The 23,358-nt window shown below is 45.7% G+C and overlaps 2 protein-coding genes across 5 annotated transcripts; one reads left to right on the top strand and one right to left on the bottom strand.

The window, feature by feature from the left end:
• Positions 1-514: 514 nt before the first annotated feature.
• LOC1279229 (coiled-coil and C2 domain-containing protein 2A) lies at positions 515-18,892 on the top strand. Its single transcript, XM_061655241.1, has 6 exons — positions 515-3,544; positions 3,614-3,906; positions 3,970-4,479; positions 4,550-5,037; positions 5,122-5,426; positions 18,647-18,892. Exons 1-5 carry the CDS (start codon positions 784-786, stop codon positions 5,423-5,425), a joined length of 4,356 nt encoding a protein of 1,451 aa, XP_061511225.1. The 5' UTR covers positions 515-783; the 3' UTR covers position 5,426; positions 18,647-18,892.
• Positions 12,724-23,342, bottom strand: LOC1279227 (uncharacterized). 4 transcript variants are annotated; one of them, XM_061655243.1, is made up of 8 exons: positions 22,591-23,342; positions 19,451-19,631; positions 19,138-19,335; positions 18,899-18,994; positions 18,399-18,497; positions 17,544-17,675; positions 17,209-17,467; positions 12,724-17,122 (listed from the first exon to the last, which is right to left on the bottom strand). In XM_061655243.1, the coding sequence occupies exons 2-8, from the start codon at positions 19,571-19,573 to the stop codon at positions 16,932-16,934; spliced, it is 1,098 nt and encodes a 365-aa protein (XP_061511227.1). In that variant the 5' UTR covers positions 19,574-19,631; positions 22,591-23,342; the 3' UTR covers positions 12,724-16,931. The 4 variants fall into 4 exon arrangements, with proteins under 4 accessions (XP_061511227.1, XP_061511228.1, XP_061511226.1 ...); XM_061655244.1 differs by lacking the exon at positions 22,591-23,342 and adding an exon at positions 22,440-22,568; XM_061655242.1 differs by lacking the exon at positions 22,591-23,342 and adding an exon at positions 20,846-21,360.
• Positions 23,343-23,358: the final 16 nt, after the last annotated feature.

Genomic DNA, 23,358 nt, shown 5'->3' with positions numbered 1-23,358 from the left:
CTGAATGTGCGAAGCGTGCAGTCTAGTGATGGAAAAAAAAAAAGTTTTTTTTCGGAATCGATTCCGGCTAGCTCCGATGATTTCTGGAATCGATTCCGGATAATAGGTCCGGAATCAGTTTACGAAATCGATTCCGGAATCAACTCAGGAATTGGAATCGGCTCCGTAATCGGAATCGAATCCGAAACTGGAATCTGCTTCGGAACTGGTTCCAGAATTGGCACCGGAGTTAACTCCGGAATCGGATCCGTTCCGGATTCAACTCAGGAATCAGTTCCGAAATCAGTTTCGAAATCGACACCGGTATCGAAATCGATGCCAGCATCGGAATCGGCTCCGGAATTGATTCGGAACACGGAATCGGAATCGGGTAGATCCGATTCTAAGCTCCCACCACTAGTGCAGTCAAAAATGTGCGAAGAAAACGAAAAATAAATCAAATGTTTCTGCACCCATTCACCAATTCACCCCATTCACCAACAAACTTACCATAATATCAATGTATTCTCCCATTCCGCTCCATTCATTTTTTCAAATGGACCTAGTTCCGTTCCTTTCTATGATTTCCAACATGTTCCCAACACTAATTCAAATATCCAAACAACATCGCACAAACCTGACCCAAGAATATGTAATAAGCCTTCCTGTTGCATAGCAACCGTTACCATGTTATTGTTGCAAACACAAACGTGACTGTTCCAGGACGACAACAGGCATTACAAAGGGCTTTAGAATAAGTAAACAACTCCCGGTAATCTTGTTCTAATAGTGCGATCAATCAAAATGAGTGAATCAGTGGGACTGAAATCACCGAAAAAACGACGTGCCAGGCATCGCTATCGTCGTCGTTCATCTGGCAAGCCGACCGTTGGCACCAAAACTCCGTCGAAACCAGCTTCACCACCGCCAGTAGCAGCTGCAGATGCGTCTGTACGAGCGGAGCGAGATCATAAGCCTAGAAAGGCAAAAGTAGATCCCAGATTTCTGCAAGAAGAGCGCGAGGTAATAGCATCGCTGGAGCGCTTAAAAGTAACGTCCGACGTGGATGGTGCAAATTCAAAACCATTGCTGCACGAGATCGACAGAGCCATTCTCTTTTTTACCGATGTACTGCCGGATGAGGAATTCTTCGACGCGGAAGACACAGAACCCGAAGCTGCTCTTCCGATCGGTGCAGATGAGGTGCTGCAGAAAACACCTTCCCCACGGTCATCGTCCTCGAATGAAGCGGATACTCCCACACACCTTGCGTCGTCGTACTTCCAAGCCGAAGATGGAACACCGGTGGTCGTACCCTGGAAACTACAAAAGTATACCTTTTGCGATGAGGATCTGCTGTACTATCGACCCGCTGCCACGCTACCCGAATCCCGAGCCACCCTTGAGCAGGTGTGTGTTATCGATCCGAATGTCGAAACATCGGACATGGAAGGCGACTGTGCTCGCCGCATCGAAAAGCCACCGGTTAGTGTGGCGAACAAGAACCGAATGATGAACCGTTTGCTGGAAGAGGAGCAGGAAGAGTGGTTCGATGCGAGCGGGGAGCTTGTGGATTTCCGGTGCTACATCGAAAGTCAAACACGGGTGCGGGGGTTCTGCAGCAAAACGTTTGTGCCGTTCTTCGTTGAACCAATGCCGCTCGCCAAGACGCTGGAGCGTTTACCGATGGAACGTACGGTCAAGATCCTGATCGGTAGGGTACGGTTCGATGCACATCCCTCGCTGGAGGAAGTGGTACGACTGCGGCTGCGAATAGTGGAGCTGTACAAACAGTACTACCGGATCAGGAAGCTTAACAGAAAGGAAGCTTTGCAGGCAAAGCTGGACGAGCTGCGAGATGGTAGTGGAGATGCGGGAGAGGAATTACAAGAACCGGAAGAACCAATCGATTCCTACGAGAAGAAAATGACCCGCCGAGAGTATAGAAATCTTTTGTATCAAGAGATTCGTACGGAGCGCCATTTGGCCAAACAGATACTGGAGCTTTGGGAGGAGCTGAAAGCAAAGCATCAGGACGGATGTGGGCTGAAGATGTCTGTCAACAGCCAGGACACGGATGAGGACCGTGATGGTAGCGATTGGCAGGAACGATATGAGCTGGAACTGCGTGAAACGCTGGAAGAAGAGCAGGAGCTATACCAGCGCGACAAGCAGGAGTATAAAGCCTACCTACGCGATCTGGCCCTCGAACATCGCACAGACATCAACGAATCAGTACCTTCGATGCAAAAGCCTAAAAAACCGGATGTTGGCAAGATAAAGAAAGAGTTTCGGGTGCTGTTTGATGAGACATTCCGCGCTCCAGGTGAACCATTGGTGGACATTGTATTGCGGCGCGATCAGGAACGGAGATCAGACCCATCCGGTGTTCCTTCCGGTCGAGATCTTTTGTTTAAAATGAAGCTCTTCATTGACAACAATCACGTGGCATCGACCAGGGCACGCCATTTTGAGACCGAAGATCGCACGATGATCGACTTTAACACGTCCTTTTCTATCAAACTAACGACCAAGATCCCGGAGACGATTGCCCTGCATCTGTACGAAAAGAATCGAATGATGATGAAAAGCAAACGAGCGGAACTTTTTCTACCTCTGCCCAGCTCGGATGAGCTTTACGAGGATATGGATTTTGTGGACTATCAGTTTTCGTCTGGCAAACCGTACCAGGCGCAAACATATACTAACGGTACGGTTGAGTTGAGGATCGGATGGATGGAGCCCTCGGATGGGAGCTTTCCCAGTCCCAGCCAGCGTCGCACGGTGCCGAAACGGGTCGTCGTGCCAAGGGAACTGTTGCGCCGATGGATCGACGATCGGGCATTGGATAGTGAAAACGAACCGAACGCCGGCACTGATGCAGCATTGTTGCGAGCACTGAACGAAACTGAGCCCACCACTTCCCAGGAGCGTGACCGGCGCCGTTCGAAAGATTCCACCCAAGCTGCTGACGAGTCCGATGAGACAGAGTTTCTCTTCAACGAGGATCTGCTTGCCTTTTGCAGCGAGGAAACGATCGAACAAAACGAACGGCTCAACATGCTGAGCAAACGGTTCCAGTGCAGCCTAAAGTATCGGGACGCTAAATTTATCCCGCAAACCGAGCGCGAGTTGGCGGTCGACGGCATCGAGGAGCAGTCGATGAAAATTATCGACGAAACGCTCGGTACGGATCCGATCGATTTGCAGCGGCACCGGGGTAAGCGCCACTTGCAGAAGGTGTACGACACGATCAGCAATCACTGCCGGGTGCTGAACCAGGACAAGGTGAACAATGCCAATTTGCTGGTCGGCGGCGATCAGGTGCCATCGTTCGGTTCGCTCAGCTTGGCATTTTTGGAGATATTCGGTCCGAGACGGCCGCTGAAACCGTCGCGCCGATCGCCGAACAGCCGAGCATCGGTACGGGTGAGCGACGTGACGCGGTTCAAGATTATTGTCACGATCGTGCGTGCGTTCGGTATACCGATGCGCATGGAGGACTATCAGACGGGTGCGGTTGGTAGAAGGAACAGTAACATGTCCTCGTCGAACGGACGATTCTGTAAGTGTTGGAGTTTTTTTTTGGAAAGTTCCTTTATCGCTTTAAACTTCATTACGTTTCTTCTTGTAGCTTTCCGAACGTCGAACGTACGGCCGTACATAGCAGTGTCGTTGAAGGATCGCATTTTCCGCACCTCGACAGCTGATGGAACGGCGCCAACGTGGAACGAACAGCTGGAAGTACCGCTGGACTGTAGTACTGATCAAATACGGAAACATCTGCACATTGACCTGTACGATGAGTACATGGAAGATCTGCTCGAGGATGATCGTACCAGACCGACTGAGGTTTACCAGCGTATCTCGAGCCGATGGTTGGGCCAGCTTCGTATCCCAATCAGTACGATCTATCTGAATCAACGGGTGTGTAGAAATATTCTGTTTTTAAAGTTGGTTGGTTCATAAGACCCTTTCTTTCGTCCATAGCTGGAAGGAACGTTTGAGATAAAGACACCACCGATCCTGTTCGGCTACGATCGGCAGATGCAAGACCATCCAACGACGGAGCTTGTAGATAACTATGGAAATCCAATTGGACTACTCGGTGGCGGTGTAGGAACTGGCGTGAGTGGTCTGCCAGACATGCGGGAACTAACACACGTGACACTGTTCATCAGTCTGGAGCCACTGATCGAACGACCGAGTCTCGATACGGGCGGTTTGGAGTGTGTAGAGCTGGAGCGTATCAAAACACGCATCTACCTGTGGTATGAAGAGTACCGGCATGAGTTTCCTTCCCGTGCAGTGGTCCCACCGATGGTCACACTGCTCGGTGGAAAGCGTATCTGTGCCACAAGGCTGCTCGGCCCATTGCCGATACCGTTTCCGATTGATGAGCTGGCAGAAACCATGATCCGTCGGTACGTTTCACTTATTCCCGTGCACTACAGCGTAGATCCGTGCTCACAGTTGAGCGGTGTATGGCTTACCAATAAGGTAATGTAAACTATTTACGGGACACAAGATGTGTTTGTATAAATAACCCACTTTCATGCCGACCCAACAGGAAATCCTTACCATGATGTGTGGCTCGCCGAAAGATCTCGGTGTCCTGCTGGCCTGTTTCTATCTTCAGCTGGGCTACGAGGTGTGGCTCATCTTCGGCAATAGCGTGCTGATGGGCGATACTACCTTTGTGCTGCTTCTGGATGGAGGTGAATTCTTCGTCGTCGATCCGTGCAGTGGCAAGCGGTACAGCTCGACCGACACGTACTGTCCGCTGAATCGGATATATCTGATTGTGGGTCCGGACAATGTGTGGGGCAACATTCAGAAGGAAAACCGTGTCTTTCTCACGCAGCTCGATGTGCGCAAGTCGGGCTACTGGCGTGCGTTGTTCAATCGTTTCCACGAGCCACCGGTTGGGTGTGTGCAGGAGGCTTCCTTTCCGTTTCGCGAGGCACTACCCGCCAAAGAGCTGCAGCGTGCCATCGAACGGAAGCTCATGCGCAAGATTGCCTCGTGGCGTACGCAGAGGAAAACGGTTTGGAATCGGTAAGCGCATCATCGGTCCAAGGGTTGTGGTGGTGGAAGTGCAATTGTTGTACAGTGCTTAACGGGTGCTTATTTTCATTTCAGCTTCATAAGCGATCATCTACGCAGCACGCTGATAAGCTTGGAGCGGGACACGTGCTTGCAGGCGAACACGGAACGGCACGCGGAAGCGTTTAGCCAGATGTTCATTTCGTACAAGGTGAATGGGTTCCCGATCAACCTGCCCTACAACAACCTCTCCACCATTGTGGCCCACGTGAAGGGTACCGGCATACACTTAAACTCTGAAGCTGCCGTAGAGTTTGCACTGGGCGTACACATCAAGGACTATCCGTGCAATGTGTACTCGGTTTGGATTTTCCTGATGTCACTTGTGCCAAGGGCTTAAGGTAGGCTTTATATGCTGTATACTAGTGCTAAAATGATTTACTTTTGCAAGCAGAATATACGCGCGGGAGTGCCAATGTGTTGGTGCAATATATTGAGAAAGGTTGTTGTATAGCTGTGACTCGCTCACGCACACACACACACACAGCAGTCGGAACAGTCTGGCAAATATCACATGACTCGTGACTCGTCATCAAAAAGGAAAATTTAGCGTTAGATACCCGTGTGGAAACAAAAACACAAATCATTGACTTTGGGAATGATGAATTGTCTATTTTTCTCGTTTATACAATGATTTTGGGTTGCTTTTTCTCTCCGCTCTTCGTTCGATACGTTCTAAAACAAAAACAAAGAATTGGAATCATCTCTTTTGGGACAAGTGGGACAAATTCTCTTCATATAGCTCCCGCTTCCTTTCTATCTTTGATTGATTTCTTTTTCTTGTTGAGACGTAGTGTACAACAATCAAACTAAACCATCGTATGGAGCTGAGTATGATCTCTATGGATAGCTGGGAAAAAGGGTAATGTTTTAAGTGTTTTGTTTCTCTGTTAAACATTCTATGCGATCCGATGAACTGATTCGTCATCCTTTCCCCATCTTTGCAATCGATTTAACGATCACACATGGTGGTGAAGAGTAAAATCGTACTCCTACACGGTTGGAAATGCTTTCGTTGCTTGAAATGAATACAAAGTGTGGCCGTTGCATGCTTTCAAACGGTGATCGAGAAAAAAGGACGTAGAGAAACTCACCGTGCTGGTTAAGGTGTGGAGATCGAATGATCGGATTATCAAAACGTTCTGAGTAGAAAGAAGCATTGTGTCCTTTCGATAAAACTTAATGCAAATTGGGTGAAGAGGGTTTTCGATTTTCGTTTTTGTCTGCCAAGGGGAAAACCAATATCACCAATATTTGTTCGTAGTTCAACATCGTTTCGCTCCTTCTTCAGGTAAAATCAACCAATCAACCCAAAACAACCATGCTCTATCGTTTTCCCTCTATTACTTGTTGCTGTATGGTGTTTTTCTGTTCCAAATTTGATAACAACTGTGATGTCGCATAAACAGTTCGCTTAATCAGTTAATATATGCTGCCTCTTCTACACACATCGTCCTTTTGTTACGTACGCTACATCAAGATGATTTCTTCTCATATATTTAGGTTGTGCTTTGGCTGTGAAGCTAATTCGAGTTTTTGGGGTTTTTGTCCTTGTGTGTGTCTGTGTGTTTGTCTTGTTGTTTTGCCTGGGAAATTGGGTACGTTTCGTTTCCTTTTTTGAAGTGCAATGAGTGTGGTGTGTGGTTTCCTTTTCGTTTTGAGCCAGTACAGATCGAAACAGTTCTATTATCGTCTGCTTGTTTTTTTGTTTTGTTGTTGCAAATTCGACACCCTCTGCTGCGTACTGCAGAGCGTTTGCATTTGCTTACAGTTTCGGTCGGTATAGTTGTTGAAGAGCAAGCCTTGAGTAAAATAGTAGGCTATGATTATTAATGTAAGATTCTAGAAATATAGTCTTGTTCCAACCAGCAACCTTTACACAGCTACTCTCTACAGGTTATGGGCCCAGACTCGAAAATTGATTAAAGATCCAGAATATCGAAGACTTGAATCTAGAAAGTTTAGTGAAAATGGCGCTTCCTAGCTCAAGCAATTCCTCGTCAAGTTTCGTCGGTTCGACAAGTATTCCCTCCATTGAACGTCTGCTCGGTCGGGAAAATTGGACATCCTGGAAGTTTGCTGCTAAAACGTTTCTACAACTCGAAGGACTTTGGGAAGTAGTAAAACCTGTGAAAAAAGAGGATGGAACTTTCGAAACGGTGGACGAAAAAAAGGATTTGCAAGCCAGATTGAAGCTCATCCTTTTACTCGACCCAACAATTTATGTCCATATTGAAGACGCGGAATCGGCTCGATCTGCTTGGGACAAATTGGAAATGGCGTTTGAGGATAAAGGGCTTTCTAGGCAAATCGGCTTGCTTCACAAGCTGATTAAGTCTGATTTGGATACATGTGGCTCAATGAATTCATACGTGAATCAGGTAATATCCACGGCAAACCAACTAAATGCCATTGGTTTCAAATTGCCCGACTTGTGGGTAGGAATGATTCTTTTGGCTGGTTTACCGGAAGAGTATCGACCGATGATTTTGGCTATGGAGAATTCTGGTGTTGCAATCACAGGCGACTATGTGAAGACAAAACTTCTTCAAGAGAGGCCGTTGCTACGTAACGAAAATGTTCAAGCGTTAGCCACTAACAAACGTCGTGAAGTTTTCAAGCCAAAACAGAAGCCTTCTTCGTCGAAAGGTCCGCAATGTAGGAAATGTGGCCGGTATGGTCATATTGCGAAATTCTGCAAGGATGATCGAAAAGGAGGAACAACGTTGTGTACGGTGCTATCGACATTTGGAAACAGTGAAGCTAACGAGTGGATTTTGGATTCGGCAGCATATGCGCACATGACTAGCAACAAGGATTTATTGAGCAACCTGCAAAACGCAACAGGTAAAGTAGTTGCTGCTAACGGAGGAACTCTGGACATTGTCGCTCGTGGAACTGCTATAATACAACCGAAATGCATGGAAGAGATTGTAACGATCAGCGATGTAAAGCTGATTCCAGGTTTAACATCGAATTTACTTTCGGTTAGCAGGATGGTAGAAAAGGGATATACTGTTCAATTCAACACCAAAGGTTGCAAAGTATATAACCCTAGCGGCAAGTTGGTGCTTACTGGTATTCACAACAATAATCAGTTCAAGGTGGAACAGGTAGCGAACAACATGCAGGAGGCTCTGTCGTGTAACACAGCAGAAAGTTTCGAATTGTGGCATAAACGGATGGGGCATCTGGGTGCTGTGAATCTCAAGAAACTTGCTGGTGGTTTGGCAACTGGCATCACATTGAAAAATATGGACGGTGCGGATTGCAGAGTTTGCCCGTTAGGCAAACATTCGAAGTTACCGTTTCCGAAGAAAGGTTCTCGAGCTGAAAATGTCTTGGATTTGGTTCATTCGGACATTAATGGACCGATGGAAACGCACTCGCTTGGTGGACATCGATACTACATCACGTTCATCGATGACAAGACGAGGCGTATATTCGTTTATTTCCTTAAGACGAAATCTGAAGTAGAAGTTTTCGAAGCCTTCAAGAGATTCCACGCGATGGCGGAGCGTCAAAGCGGAAGGAAGCTTAAAACACTACGTACAGATAACGGTAAGGAATATATGAACAAATCCCTAACATCGTTCTTGCAGAAAGAGGGCATCCGCCATGAAACTTCGAACGGATACACACCACAGCAAAATGGACTGGCGGAACGTGCCAACAGAACTATTGTGGAAATGGCGCGGTGTTTACTGTTCGAAGGAAACATGACCAAAGGTTTTTGGGCGGAGGCGGTTTCAACAGCAGTTTATCTTATCAATCGTTCTCCTACACGTGGACACAATTTAACTCCTGAAGAAGCGTGGAATGGAAGAAAACCTGATCTTTCACATCTGCGTGTGTTTGGAACGAAAGCGATGGTAATGATTCCGAAGGAGAAGCGACGTAAATGGGATCCGAAATCTCATGAGTGCGTTCTGACTGGCTTTGATGAAGAAACGAAAGGATATCGTCTGTACGACCATAAAAAGAAGCAAACGATCATTAGCCGCGAAGTAATTTTTTTAGATGAAGGTTGTTCATCGAACGTGACAGTTACAGCAATGCAAGAGCCAAGAAGAACATTCGTTAGACTGGACATCGAGGAAACAACTTCAATCCAACCTGTGCAAATCCCGGTTCCCAATTTTGCACCCGATGCTGGATCAGACAGCACGTTGGAAGAAAATGATGCAGAAACGGATGGTGAACTCGATGAAAGTACGACAGATGACGAAAACAACAGTAGTACAGAAACGATGGTACAATCTGAAGACGATTCGAGTGATTTTCTTGGGTTTTCCGGAAGCGATGTCGATGGCTTTGTAGCAGTTGCGTCTGGTATGTACAGTGGAACATATGCTGATCCTGTTTCACACCAAGAAGCACTCGCTAGGGATGATAGCAAAGAATGGGGGACTGCCATGCAGGAGGAGTATAACGCTCTGATGGAGAACAAAACCTGGACGCTAACTTCGCTCCCGAAAGGAAGACAAGCCATAAAATGCAAATGGGTGTATCGGACTAAATGCGATTCATCTGGAAATTTAACTCGATACAAGGCTCGTTTGGCCGTCAAAGGATTCTCACAGCGAAAGGGGGAAGATTATGATGAAACGTACGCTCCCGTGGTACGGTATTGTTCGCTGCGATACCTTTTTGCCCTGGCTATCAAGCATGATCTGATGATAGATCAAATGGATGCAGTAACAGCATTTCTGCAAGGAGATCTTGATGAAGATATTTACATGGAGCAACCACCTTGCTTCGTTGATGGACAGCGGAAAACGTTGGTATGTAAACTTAACAAAGCTATTTATGGTTTGAAGCAGGCGAGCCGAGTTTGGAACAACAAACTGGATGCAGCATTACAACGGTTCGGCCTGATACCAACTCAGTACGATCCTTGCGTGTATGTAGGTAGCGAAGGAGGTAAGATCATTATCGTTGCTATATACGTTGACGACATGATGATTTTTAGCAACGATGTGGCATGGAAAAAGCAGCTGAAGAAACATCTTTGTAGTTGTTTCCGTATGAAGGATTTAGGAGCAGCACAGCACTGCCTAGGTATAAGGATTCAACGGACAAAAGAAACCATCAAGTTGGATCAAGAAATCTACATAGAATCTATTTTAAAGAGGTTCAATATGGATAAATGTAAACCAGTGGCAGTTCCAATGAACAACAGTGAGAAGCTGACCAAGGAAGAAAGTCCGAAGAGTAACAATGAAACTGCTGCGATGAAAGATGTGCCGTATCAAGAAGCCGTTGGGTGTTTGATGTATTTGGCACAAAGTACTCGACCAGACATTCTGTACGCGGTGAACATGCTGAGTCGATTCAACAAAAATCCAGGACAAAAACACTGGAACGGAGTGAAGCATGTTATGCGCTATCTTCGAGGGACTTCTAATTTTAAATTGGTTTACAAAAAAAATGTAGATTCGAAAATTATCGGTTACTGTGATGCTGATTGGGGATCTGATCCAGATGAACGAAAATCCACCACTGGCAACATCTTTATGGCGCAAGGAGGAGCAATTTCATGGATGTGCAAGAAGCAACCGACGGTAGCCTTATCTACGTGTGAGGCTGAATACATGTCTGTATCGGCGGCGGTACAGGAAGCCTCATGGTGGCGCGGACTTTCTGCGAAACTGGCGAATGCGGATGAAGTGATTGAAATTCGTTGTGACAATCAAAGCTGCATTGCGATCGCGAAGAATGGTGGGTATCATCCACGAACGAAACACATTGATATTCGTCACCATTTCATCAAAGATGCTCTCAGCCGTGGGATTGTCACTCTAGAATATGTTAGCACGGAGGACCAGATTGCAGATGGACTTACTAAACCATTGCAACGGACTAAATTCGAGATTAGTCGCGAGTTAATGGGTATCTCTGAGGCTTGAGGAGGAGTGTTGAAGAGCAAGCCTTGAGTAAAATAGTAGGCTATGATTATTAATGTAAGATTCTAGAAATATAGTCTTGTTCCAACCAGCAACCTTTACACAGCTACTCTCTACAATAGTCATTATAGTTTTGCGTTTTTCGGTGCTAGAATTTATAGGGAACTATATTGTCTATACATTAGGCACTTCACCCTATATAAATTTGATTGAAAAACCGTTTGTTTTTTTTGTTGTTTTTACTTCCTGTTCACTTTTACACATACATCTCTTTCTGTACGTGTTGCCCATTGCTCTATGCTCTGCTGTATCGATTCGCTAATTGCGCTCGATCGTTACGCTTAACTGTGTATTTACTACGTTGTTTTTAGTAGTAGCATCATCATTCTTTTCCTTCCCATTTCAGTATCAGTACAGTTTTAAAAATCCACCGTTAGCCAGGATTTCCACCGATACGAGTGACGATTTCCTGCGTTTACGCGTACGCGTTCTCAAATTGCTTATAAGAATTTGCTCGATTAAAGTTTGTTTGTTTACTGCGGTACGCAGTGTGCGGCACGCTGCACGTACAGCGGCACACGAGGAGTTGCAAACATTCCGTACCATGATTATGTGAAGGGGGTTTGGATAGATGGTTTGGCGGCAAGGGTTAACAACGGAGTGTTTCGTTTTTGTATATATTATGTTTATTAAGTTATTAAGACTGTATGGCATGTAAGGAAATGATAGTAACAGATCATGCAAATAAACTATCAAACACAAATCAATCAAACAACCATAAATCAAATGCTCTATTCCGATTGGAATGTTGAGAGTGCTTGAATCAAAACATGACATGTTACCTTTTCTTCCAATTTTCATCAACAATTGGACTCTATGCTTCGGTTAGTGACTTTCATTCTTTATGGCTTTGTTCATCTTGTACCGCTGTACGCATTCTTCTTTCTCCCCTCCCCTCCTTTTTTTTAAATTGTCTTTACCAACTGCTTGTAGTACGTTCTGTGAGTTTCTGTGTTATATTTGCTGCTATTTACAACACCAATGTTGTAGGAATGTGAGTTTCTGTTTCTGTATCGTTTAATTGTTTATAGTTCACTTTTATCTGTAATGCGCTCTCTGTCGTTTAACAAATCTATCTACAGTATTGTTGTTTTTGCGTGTGTATGCATTTTTAAATTATTTTTAAATCTTTTTTTTCTTTTTTGTTATTAGATTATCATCATTGCCCATTTCATTTCTGTTTCGATAAATGACGGTACGTGTGTGTGTGTGTTTGTTCTTTTTTTGTGTGCTTTGTTTTGTTGTTGTTGTTCTTGTTTATTATTCCTACGATTATTTGCTTGTACACTACACTTCCAATGGCAATTCTTGTGTTCCTATTTTTTTGTTTCTCAAATATATGCTCTTTCATCTGCATATCGTTGCACTCACGGTGCACGCACAAGGTTTGTTGTAAAGTTATTTTACCTTATTTTTGTTTCTCTCTATCTCTTTCTGTCTTTTTTTCTTGTTCTTTGCATTCAGTAATACTTTTAATCACATTTTTCGAAACGAAACTTTATCGTTTACCCTGTAAAATATTTCCTATGGCCGATCGGATTGGATTGCTAGTGGCATTTATGAAATGAAAATGTTTGAAAACTCATCTATTAACAACCTAGCGTTACATATGGCTACTATCGTTACTGATATCATGGGGTTTATTTTTCTTTTTGTTTATTCGCTCTCGCTCTCTCTTTTTCTCTCTCTCTCTCTCTCTCTCTCTCTCTCTCTCTGTTGTGGTTTACGTTTGTTTATCACTCCTTTGCGTATCCGGGACGCGTATGTCACTTGAAAACCGACATTCGGCCCCCTTATAAAGGCATAACTGTGCCTGTCCGTCTAGTTAAAGTTAAAATAAAAATCAAAACCAAAAACGAACAACCACACGGTACCCTACACGACCCAAAATTACGTCCACCGATGTATTTTTTTTTTGTTGCTGTTTCATTTTTTCTGTTGTCTGCTGATCTCTATCCAAAACGTTCAGCTATCTGTTACTAATCGTGTTACTAAAAAATCTACAAATAATGCTCTGCTAGTTGACTGAATTTTCCATTTTCCTAAATGACGAGCACGGGGGCTCGTAGCTTCCTTTTGTTCTACCGTTTCCAATGCTTTGTTCTACCTGTGCCAATACACATTTCCATATGAATGTTCTCTCTATCCTCTCTTTTTCTCTCTCTGTTTTAGGCCTCACAGACCGACGCTACAATTTATCAGTTTAGTACACTAAACACTAACGAACGCGAGGTGGCCGCTTCGTTAGCAAAATTCTTTGGCAGTATTTCATTAGTTTTCCACACCATCCCCTTTATCTTCCATCCGTGATCGGGGTTTCGTCGATCGCAACGTGGGTGTGTGTGTGTGTTTTCTTTTGCGACCAGTTTTGCGATCTACTGAAAATGCCTCAAACTTGGCTTGCTCCGGAATTGATCGCCGGAAATTGCGCCTACAAATCTGTGTACATGTATGTGTGTGTGTGTGTGTGTACGTGTGTGTTTGTCTACGTCTTAAAGTCATCGTTTGCGTCCTAATTTTTTGTTCTCGCAAAACTATCTAACAACTAAACTATGTACAAATCTCACGACCTCACGTGTTTGCAACGAGCCTGAGAACTGGGACAGCGTTAGCTTTTATCGCGCGAACTGAAATGCTTCTGGGTTAAATGCTTCGTTTAGTGGGCAGCGGCTTTCGACTGGGAGGGACGACTAACAAAGGACGTTCGTTTGACAGAAGGAAACTCGAACGCAGAACAGCTGCAACAGTACTCCAAACAACTCAGATACACTAAAACATAAATGCCAAACTTATCGCTACACCGTTTGCTGTTTGGCTTGTGCGTTGTTACTGTTATGAATAAGAACTACCCATTTACCTCCCAAATGTACAACAAACTGGTAATGTTAAAAAAAACCGCCCCGAATAACCTTAATCTACTTTCGGGCACAATTTCCACGCGGGAGTGAACGGAACAGGGACGATCGTGTGTGCTTGCGAGTTGTATACCTTTTTTGCACCGGAGCTACACGTATTTATCACTATCAACATCTAGAACACCTGATTTCCTGAGAATTGTAACGAATTCAAACTAAAACGACATTAAACCACACGGGACACACGGGAGAGGGCAAATGAAACTTATCTAAACTTTGCAAAGTTACAACGAAAACAGGCCCGTCGAGTTTGCCCACGCGAATGTAATGGTTAATGTGTGCGCCTATATCCTTGCTGGCGTGTTTTAAGGGCATTTGCCTGCAGTGGTTTTAACGGTGCCATGTGAACAGCGTGTGTGTTGGTGTGTGTGTATGTGTGCGTGTGTGTGTGCTACTTATAACAGTGTCGTAGTCGCTGTTATACGCGTACACTAAATGCCGGGGGGAGAAGGGTGTCAATGGGCGGTTTTTGGAACCGAAATCCTTGTGATATATATTATTAGTATATATGCGATGCGTCACGATGTCCATCTTTCATCGGGGTTATGTGGATTATTGTCGATTATATGTGGTTTCTTCTGCTTGATCATTCTTCGCTTACGTTTTAGATACAGCAATGGTTGTATCCTACCGGCTACCGGGCTAAGTAAATACACAAAATTGGATAATGAAACAAACCAAAAGGCGCTAAACGATAATACAACACAAAAAACACCGATATAGGATAGTAGGATAGGAAACACAGAGATAGAGAGATACAGAGAGATTCTATTGCTTTTTCGATTGACGCGACCTCATTGGCGTGCTTTCTATCATGTCTTTGTTGTTTTTCGTTTGTCGAATCATTTTTTTTTTTCGGGATACCATGGTACCAAAGCAAAGGGACTGCAGACCCATGCATTACGTACTGAAAGGAAGGATTACTTTTTCTTCTTGCTGTAAGTTACAATTATTGTCCCAACAGATCAACCCTACTGTGCGTCATTCAAATGAAATCGCGTTGCTGCGCACAAGCGTCACTAATCAGAACGCAATAAACGATTCATTTTTTTTAATGATCACATCATCATCTCTATCTATTGCACAATGTCGTATCTTTTGCTGTAACAGGCTCACTTTGAGTGGATGCGGCTGTACTACCAAACGATTCTAGTACACTAAGGAGATGAACCCTGCTTTCTGCTACTGCATCTTGCAAAACCCGATAGCGCCCGACACTTTTGCAGGCTACTAAAACAGCAACTTGTTTTATTTATTGGACGGCAGATTATGGAGAGAAATAGATAGAAAAGGGAAGAGATGAGAAAGGGGGCGAATGAAATAATGGATCACTGTTCTATCCGAATGTGAAACCAAAGGGTGAACGTCAATCGCGGTTCACTGTTGATAGAGCTGTTCTAATTCCACACACCTATAAGCAAAACCAGCTACCCTAGGAGAGTACGGGGATAGTTGAGATGAGTAGTAGATAAGACCCCAAAAACAAAGAAAGAGCCAAATAAATCCTTCTCAGAAGCTACGCACTGTTCACCTACCATTCGAACGTTCGAACGGTTTGATCTCTTCCGGTTCTCGCACTAGCACTATCTCTACTACGGGCTACTTAAACTGGCTTCACACACGGTACGAAGGCAGACAAATGAAAACGGGCTTGCAGAAAAGATGTCGGTACAAAAATATATTGTTATCATTGTTCTTCATTCCTCTACTACCTCGTGCCTCTGCTTCGGTATCTTTTTCTTCTGCTCTTCTTCTTTGTTGGGAAAATAGGACGGACGCTAGAGTATTTCTATGTTTGTTTCGAGGGGGCAGCAGTACTCTGGGTGACCTCTTGTCAGTATAGTACCTGGATACCCGGATCGTTTGTTTGTTTTTTAAATATAGATAACGAGGTTACGATAGCAAGTTATATGCGGGCGAGATGCTAATCAAAACGAGAGTTTCTATGCGCTCTTTAGCTTTATGTTGATCGCTCCAGTTGGGGGAGGGAGTCCATTTGGAAGTGAATCCTCCAATGAAGAGTTTTAATCCCGAAAGACGAAATAATAAAAGCTAATTTGGAGCTAGCTGTAGTGTGCTCTAACAGTGTTAAGGATGGATGTGTCTGCGTGTTTTGTGTGTGTGTGTATGTGTTGCAAGTTTTGTGCCAGAAGGTTGTCGTCAGAGATCTACTGGAAGCAATTCAGTAACGCTTTCCCCCGATGCCTACGAGCAACTGAATAGGGATGATGCAACGATTGCTCGATGTCGGTTTTGCTGGTTTGTTGTTTGTCTGGTTGTTTCTTCTTCTTCTTCTTCTTCTTGTTTTTACTTTCATTAACAGGTGCCTTGTTTAACCGACCTATAGACGAATCCAAATATTGTAACATACGTACTAACCCATTCGCATTAAAACCGATGTCACTGTTGGGCTAGCGGTTATACTTTATCCCTGTCCACGTGGCCCAACTGCAGCTTATATTCTAGCAAACGTCCACTCCAGGGTCTTAAAATGTCTGGGTAAAACATACATTTGCCTTCGCATCAAATGGCGCTACCGGTAAGACACTCCTGTAGACATATTCCTGTCGAGGGTATCGTTTAATCGTTTTGTCTCGTCGAAGTTCTACCACCTCCCACTCCGCTCTTACCAACAAATGGAGCGCTCCCTTTTTTTGTCTCTCGGAGCTGAGTGTGAATGTGTCTGTGTGTGTGTGTGTGATTGTTTCAGCAAACTACGAAAAATTGCACTGAAACAATAGCGAATGTTGTAGATGTGGCTGTGTGAGTATGTGGTGTGTGGCTGTGTGTGACTGTGGCTGCGTTCTTAATACTTATAGGAAATACTTAACAGACAAACGTCTCTAGAAACGGAAACCAACGCCTCGAATATTTGATAAAACCAACACCCCCACCACCAGCGGACCGATGCTGCCGGCTCACCATTCCACCGCCCAGTACGCCCCAATATCGGTGCAGTACATCATCACGCACTGGAGTAGTCGAGCGAGCGGGACGATGGGCCCGGCAGCGCATCCTCGTCCAGCACGAACGTGGGACTTTGCAGGGAGGTTGAGGCGATTGGTTGATAGTGGTAACCCTGCCGATTGCGGTGATTCGACTTCTGCATATTACCTAGGGTAGGTCGCTGGTTGTACGATTGGTCGGGACGTTTCACTACAAAAGAGGGGATGTGGAAAATAAAAAAAAAGATGTTACAATTCATTGTGAGCGTTACAATTCAAACAGCGACCACCTCTTACCTGGTATGTAAGGTTTTTGATTACACGTTGGCGTAATGCTATCACCCGTTTCGATTTTATTGTAGCTCCGATGGTTCGACAGATCGTTCGAAGCCGTAGTGTGGTTGTGGTTGGTGATGTCGTTACTGCAGATGGGGCTCAGCTCGCGCTCCTCCAAACACATCTCGCTGTACTCGTCCATGACGTGCCGGTACTGGGACGGACATTTTGTCAGTGCCGCCAGCACGCACGCTTCGATCGAGCAGATGTAGCCAAGAATCTGTGGCAGTGGAATAAAAGAGCGTTTTTCCTGTCATAACCATTGGTGCGATTGGTACGGTTGCCGTTGCACTTACCGCTGATATGAATAGTGTGTCCTTCGAGTGCTTTGGCACCCACATGAATTCTTCAGCGAAAAATACCATATGTATTAGCAATGATGAACCCACAATAAATAATAAACCAATCGTCAGGTACATCCATGCATTCTGGGAAGTGAGCAGCAATAGAACAAAGTGCAAAGTTGTTAGCCTTAAAAAGCGCAATGTAGACGTGTTGCGAGTGAGTTTAGCTGGTGAGTAGAGGTCGGTTGAATGTGTCAATGAAATGTATGTAGGGTTGTTTTCGAAATATGTTTGGAAAATGTAATACAGTGGAGCGTCGTTTATCCTCGCCCGGCTATGCGAATAACACGGATAATGAGTCAAAGAATATATTTAAGCACGTTTCAAATTTATCTTATGTTTTATACAAATTAGCAAATTTTTATTAACTTTATGTTTTTGCAATTAGAATATTAGAAATTATAGTGATGAATTATAGTGTTTTTTGTTATGACAATGTGCTCTGATAACCGTTTTTTTAAGTATCCTCCTCAGAACGCAATGTCCCCTTTGTATTGAATTGTCATTTCTCAACAGCACGGATATACGGATAGCCGGATAAAAGGTACCTGGATAAACGGAGCTCCACTGTATTTCTAAGTCCACCGATCGGTCAATTCATCATGGTTTCGGAATGATTTTTTAATCGAGTTTTGCTATTCATATTTGTCCCGGCTGCCCAATAGATGGATGCACGGGCTCCTGCAAGACCGGGGCATGAAACGATTCTTTCATCATACAGATTGACTGGAATTTGATGTGTCACATTCATCTAACCTCTATTCCATACACAGCATTAGTTTGGAAAACCTTGTAGCTACTACTTACCAATCTTCCCCAGTTGAAGGGAAACATTAACGCTATGTGTGAGATATCCAAAAACAGCATCAAACAGGTGACTAACAAGGAGAACAGGGCGCAAAAAACCTGCAATATGTGTGTACAGAGCACTACCATTAATTACACAATCTCTCGGGGTGACATCGTTTTGTTTGAACGTCACTTAAAATCCTCAAACTGCCCCTCTAAATGACCCGTTCTACTTTTTCTATTTTTTTTTCTCTCCCCTTGGACAGCACCATTTATCGTGCACTACTCAGCACCATCATCACATTACCACAACCAGCGACGCGATCATCATCATTAATCCTGTTACCACCGTGTCAAACGCTAAACGTGTCAACAGCGTGCTTATCAAATAAGAGAGGGGGGATTTTAGTGGCCTCTTAACACCCATTCCCATCGTCCTTTTCTGTCTCTCCCGTACTCTTCTCGTACGCTCCCCTCCCCCCTCTTTCTCTACATCTGTCAGTTCACTGTCCACTTACCATCAACCTCAGGCGCCCAATCAATGGCAGTAGAAACAGACCGACCTGTACCGTGCCGGCGGAACACTCACAGGCAAGACATGCGGCGGATGAGACCTACAATAAATAAAATGTGTTGAGTAGCAGCCACACACACACACACACACACATCCACCATACACCATTAGGTATTTGGGTCAGTGCAGAGGGAACGGGTGAGGGGAGGAGAGGAGTGGGGAGGTGCTTTTTGGCGAACGTACCACCAGCAGTATCCGCACGATGCCGGTCGGGCTGGTGAGATGTGAGGCGTCGCAGTGCAGCGCAACGCCCCACGGTAGCGGTGTGTTCCCTATCCTTTGACGGTAATGTGCATGCGAGTCCCAGGACGTGCACGTGCCGATCGGTGATTCGAGCGATATGGAAAGCTCCCCTGCTCTGCTGCCAGCTATTTCAAAGTCCTGCAAAGTGGGGAGAAGCAGCACAATCGGGTGACGGGTCGTACAAGGTACAAGGGAAAACAGTTAAATAAGTCCAGAGAAACGAAAAACAAAGAAGAAGAAAAACATGGCCTACCTGGATGTCCTCCAGCTGACAGCAGGCTGGTTCGAGATCCCGTATTTCGTCCAGCAGGAACTCTATTTCGTCCGTACCGTATAAATCAGAAACTGACGGTATGTAACGTTGGGGTGGTTGCATCTCCCGTCAGGGGGCCCTCCCCCATCACCGTACACGATACTGGGTCCGGTTGCCAAAGCTGAAGCGCGCGGCGTGTGGATGCGGCCATAGGGAAAAAAGGCAAAGAAACCGAACGGCGTAAGGACTTGCGTTTAATTAAAAATTGTCACACTAGTTGGGGTAACACACAATCAGTAGGCAGTGGAGCGGCAGCACAAGCAACACTTGATCGATCCGTTTGGGAATGTTTTGAACAGTCGTTTGACAGCCAGCTTGAAATGAAAAATCGTTTCCTCAATGCGCCACGGTGCCAGTGACAAGGAGCTAGCGGGGAGTGTGTATGTAGTAAGTCGTTTACACCGTCCGAAATTCGCAATGATGAACCTTCAGCCTCACCGCTCCGTCCATTTCTTAGCGCCCCTTCCTTTGCCCCGTCCTGTTGCCGCCGGAAGGCTAAACGGTGGAAGATGCGGGCTGGTTGTTCCGGTTGTACCGCGGTCGTACAGGAAGCACGGTTAGCAGAGCGCGTGCTAAACGGGAGCAGGCTTTACATAACAAAGCATCCCGTGCACACGCAGCAGCAGCAGCACCACCACCACCACCACTACCACCGCTGCCGACGGTGCTTTTCGTGAGTTTTTGTGTGAGTGTGTGCGTGTTCCGCAAGGAAGAAACACTAGGCGCCTCCATCGATGCGAGAAGCATGGAGGCGCAGGCAAAAAAGTGAGAGTTTGAGGTGAGCATGGAACCGTGAGCGTCGAAGGCGCGGAAAATTAACCACCACCACTACCACCAGCAGCAGTAGCAGCAGCACAGCGCACAAAGGTGTGGAAAAAGAAATTGGAATGCGGGCGAGAGTGAGTATACGAGAGTAGGAGAGAGAGCGAGCGAGAGTGAGAGCGAGATGGAGATAGACATATAGGGAGAGTAAGCGAATGAGCGAAAGAGAGAGTGAAAGCGCTAGAGAGCAGGATACAAACAGAGAATAACGGAGAGTTGAAAGTGAGAGGACGAGAAAGGGTAAGAAAAAAAAGCACAAAACACACAAACACACATACACACACATTTAGTCCATTATGTGTCACGAAAGCGGAAACCCACGGAAGAGACAGCACTTTTCCTGCTGCTGGTGGTTTTATGATTGATTTCCCACTCCCCATATCCTGTAGCGCACATGCATTTAAACCGCACTTGAACGACAACAGGAAAAAAAACTACACGAACTAACACACACACACATCGCGGTAGTCGTACTCCACTAACACACAAATACGGGCTGCTTTGATGAAATACCTAAAAGGTTCTTGTTCGTACGGACAGGAAACAGAGCACGACGACGGTGTGGAAAATGGTAATTTTGGGATTAAAATTTTGGACCACGTGTTCAACGACCCACAGGCACGCACTAGCACGTGTACAGGCTAAATGCTCGCAGCAGCAAAATCGATAATGCTCATGGAGCGATACACAACGGCTTTGTTGAAAAATGGCAAAGCATTCCACGATCAAAAGGACACTTCACACTCCAGAAAAAGGACACTCTAGCAGCAGCAATAGTAGACCATCACGATGCGTCTACACTATTTACGCACACACATACACTGGTGCACACGTGAAAAAGTGTGCGTTTTTTTGGTTGCTGCGTGTTTCACGCATACCAACGCACATTCCATCGCGCGGTGTTTTGGGTGTGTGAGAGAGCAGAGGCATACGCACACACACACGCACACAATAACATATCCTGGAATGTGCGAGCAGCGCGTGTGGTGTGTGATGAGCAGAAGGTCGAAATGTTACTTCACACACCGCGGCGCGGCGGTGCAGATGTACAGGTCCCCCCCCCCGTACTTAGTGTACGTGTTTCTCCCCGGGTCCTTGTCCAGCGGGGTCCGCATCCAGCACGTTGGTTCAGAGAGCAGAAGAAGATAAAGCGAGGAAGCGAGGTGGGGAAGAGACAAGATGGAAAAGCGAATCATGATTCTTATGAATGAAGCACACCAACCGAACAGGGGACGCAATGGTGGTGAGTGACCTACAATTTCCTTTTCCTCCTCCGCCCTTCCCATCGCACCAACTTTGTCGTGTGTTTCGCGTGTCCCTTTCGTGTTTCGATGCAATCCTACTTGGATCAATTTTTCATCCCGCTGCTGCTTGGCAATACCGAGGGGTTAAAGAGAAGCTCCTGTTTCGGCTGTATTTCGCACGTTTTGCCTCATATATACATACATTCCCAAACGGCACTGCCGCAGCGGCGGTCATAAAGAACGATGAAGGATGGTAATGGTCGCGCGCGAAAATTGGTTCGCTCTTTGGACCAGTCGATGTCGGAGTTCGTAATCCGCGGTTCATACAAACACACACACACGCCCATACACAAACAAGCTTTGTACGCTTCTTCAAGCCGCATCCGATTTAATTTGCTCTATCGGATGTCCTTCCGTTTTGTCGAAGTTCCGCTGATTCCGGGGGGTTTTTTTCACTATTCGTCGTCTCACTGGGCTAGGCCCGAAGTTTCCCTGGGCTTTCCACCACACAGCAAGGACAGCAAACTGACACACACACACATATACAAACAGAGTAAAGGACACACTAAACAACTGCTGTATGATTAAATTATCGGAGATCTATCTTTTAGCAACTCAAGCATACCATCACACCCTCCTTCCTTCACCTCCGTCATCACGAGGTCATGGGGATACGGGTAGCCAAAAAAAAAAAACGAATGCGCATACCGCGTGTGTGTGTGGAATTCTCTTTTCACAGCTCGATACGCACCCATACATACATAGAATTCACTTAATTTTCAAATGGACCGATCTGGTGTGCCTATGGCGGCTTTTTTGCTTCCACCCAATGGCAATAAGCGAGAGTTGCTACTACTACCTACCACAAAAAATGCGGTCCACCACTAATGAAGGAAGAAATTTCATGCACTACAAGCGAACGGACGGCTCTTCTTTCCGCAGCAGCCTAGCGCGCACACACACACACAGACACACACACACACACACACACACACACACACACAGGACACCCACCCGGGACCAGGCTGCCCTTGTCGCTGCCCAGGCAGAGTTGCTGCTGCTAACTCCTACTCCTGCAGTACCAGCAGCAGTAGCAGCGGTCACACCAGCAGAGACGACACCAGCTGCTCCCGTCGTGCGGTCCGGGGGAAGACCTTTTTCTTTCAAGTTTCCTGCAGGATGAATCGACTGCCATCCATCACACTACGAACCAACCATTCACTTCGCCACCACCACCACCACCACCAGCTCCCTTGTACCCTCGCACAAACACACGCACAGGCGCCTTCCTGTGCAACCTTCTCTTCGGTTTCTTTCCTTTTTTCGTTTTGCTTTTCCGTTCTCACTCTACTTAGATAAGCAGCAGGAATGCTTTTAATGCAATACACTGAGCTGTTTAAAATTACACGAGCACACGGGGCGCGGGGGGGCAGGTTTCGCTCGCTCCCCTTTTCGTAACCGCACGGCGCACACGGCAGATACGGACCTGCTCCTCTACCGCACAGCCACGACCACCGACCAACGGTAGTATCACACCGATGTAGATGAATGAACAACGAGGACGACTCCGGATAAACCACCAGCGGGCACACCAGTAGGGGACGGTTTGTCGTACACTCGTTGCATTCCCGAATCGAACTGCGGAATCGCGTAACGAACACGCCAGTACGACCGAATGCTGGAGGAAAACTACACTCGTTCTCTCTCGCTCTCTCTCTCTTTCTCCTGGCGTATATATAGCCATAAAAAAACCCGTGAACAAGGATGACTGTGTTGCGTTAT

Source organism: Anopheles gambiae, chromosome 3 (genome assembly GCF_943734735.2).
Source record: "Anopheles gambiae chromosome 3, idAnoGambNW_F1_1, whole genome shotgun sequence".
Taxonomy (NCBI): Eukaryota; Metazoa; Arthropoda; class Insecta; order Diptera; family Culicidae; genus Anopheles; species Anopheles gambiae.
The sequence above is the reverse complement of the archived record's forward strand: the minus strand, read 5'-3'. Positions and strand labels throughout refer to the sequence as shown.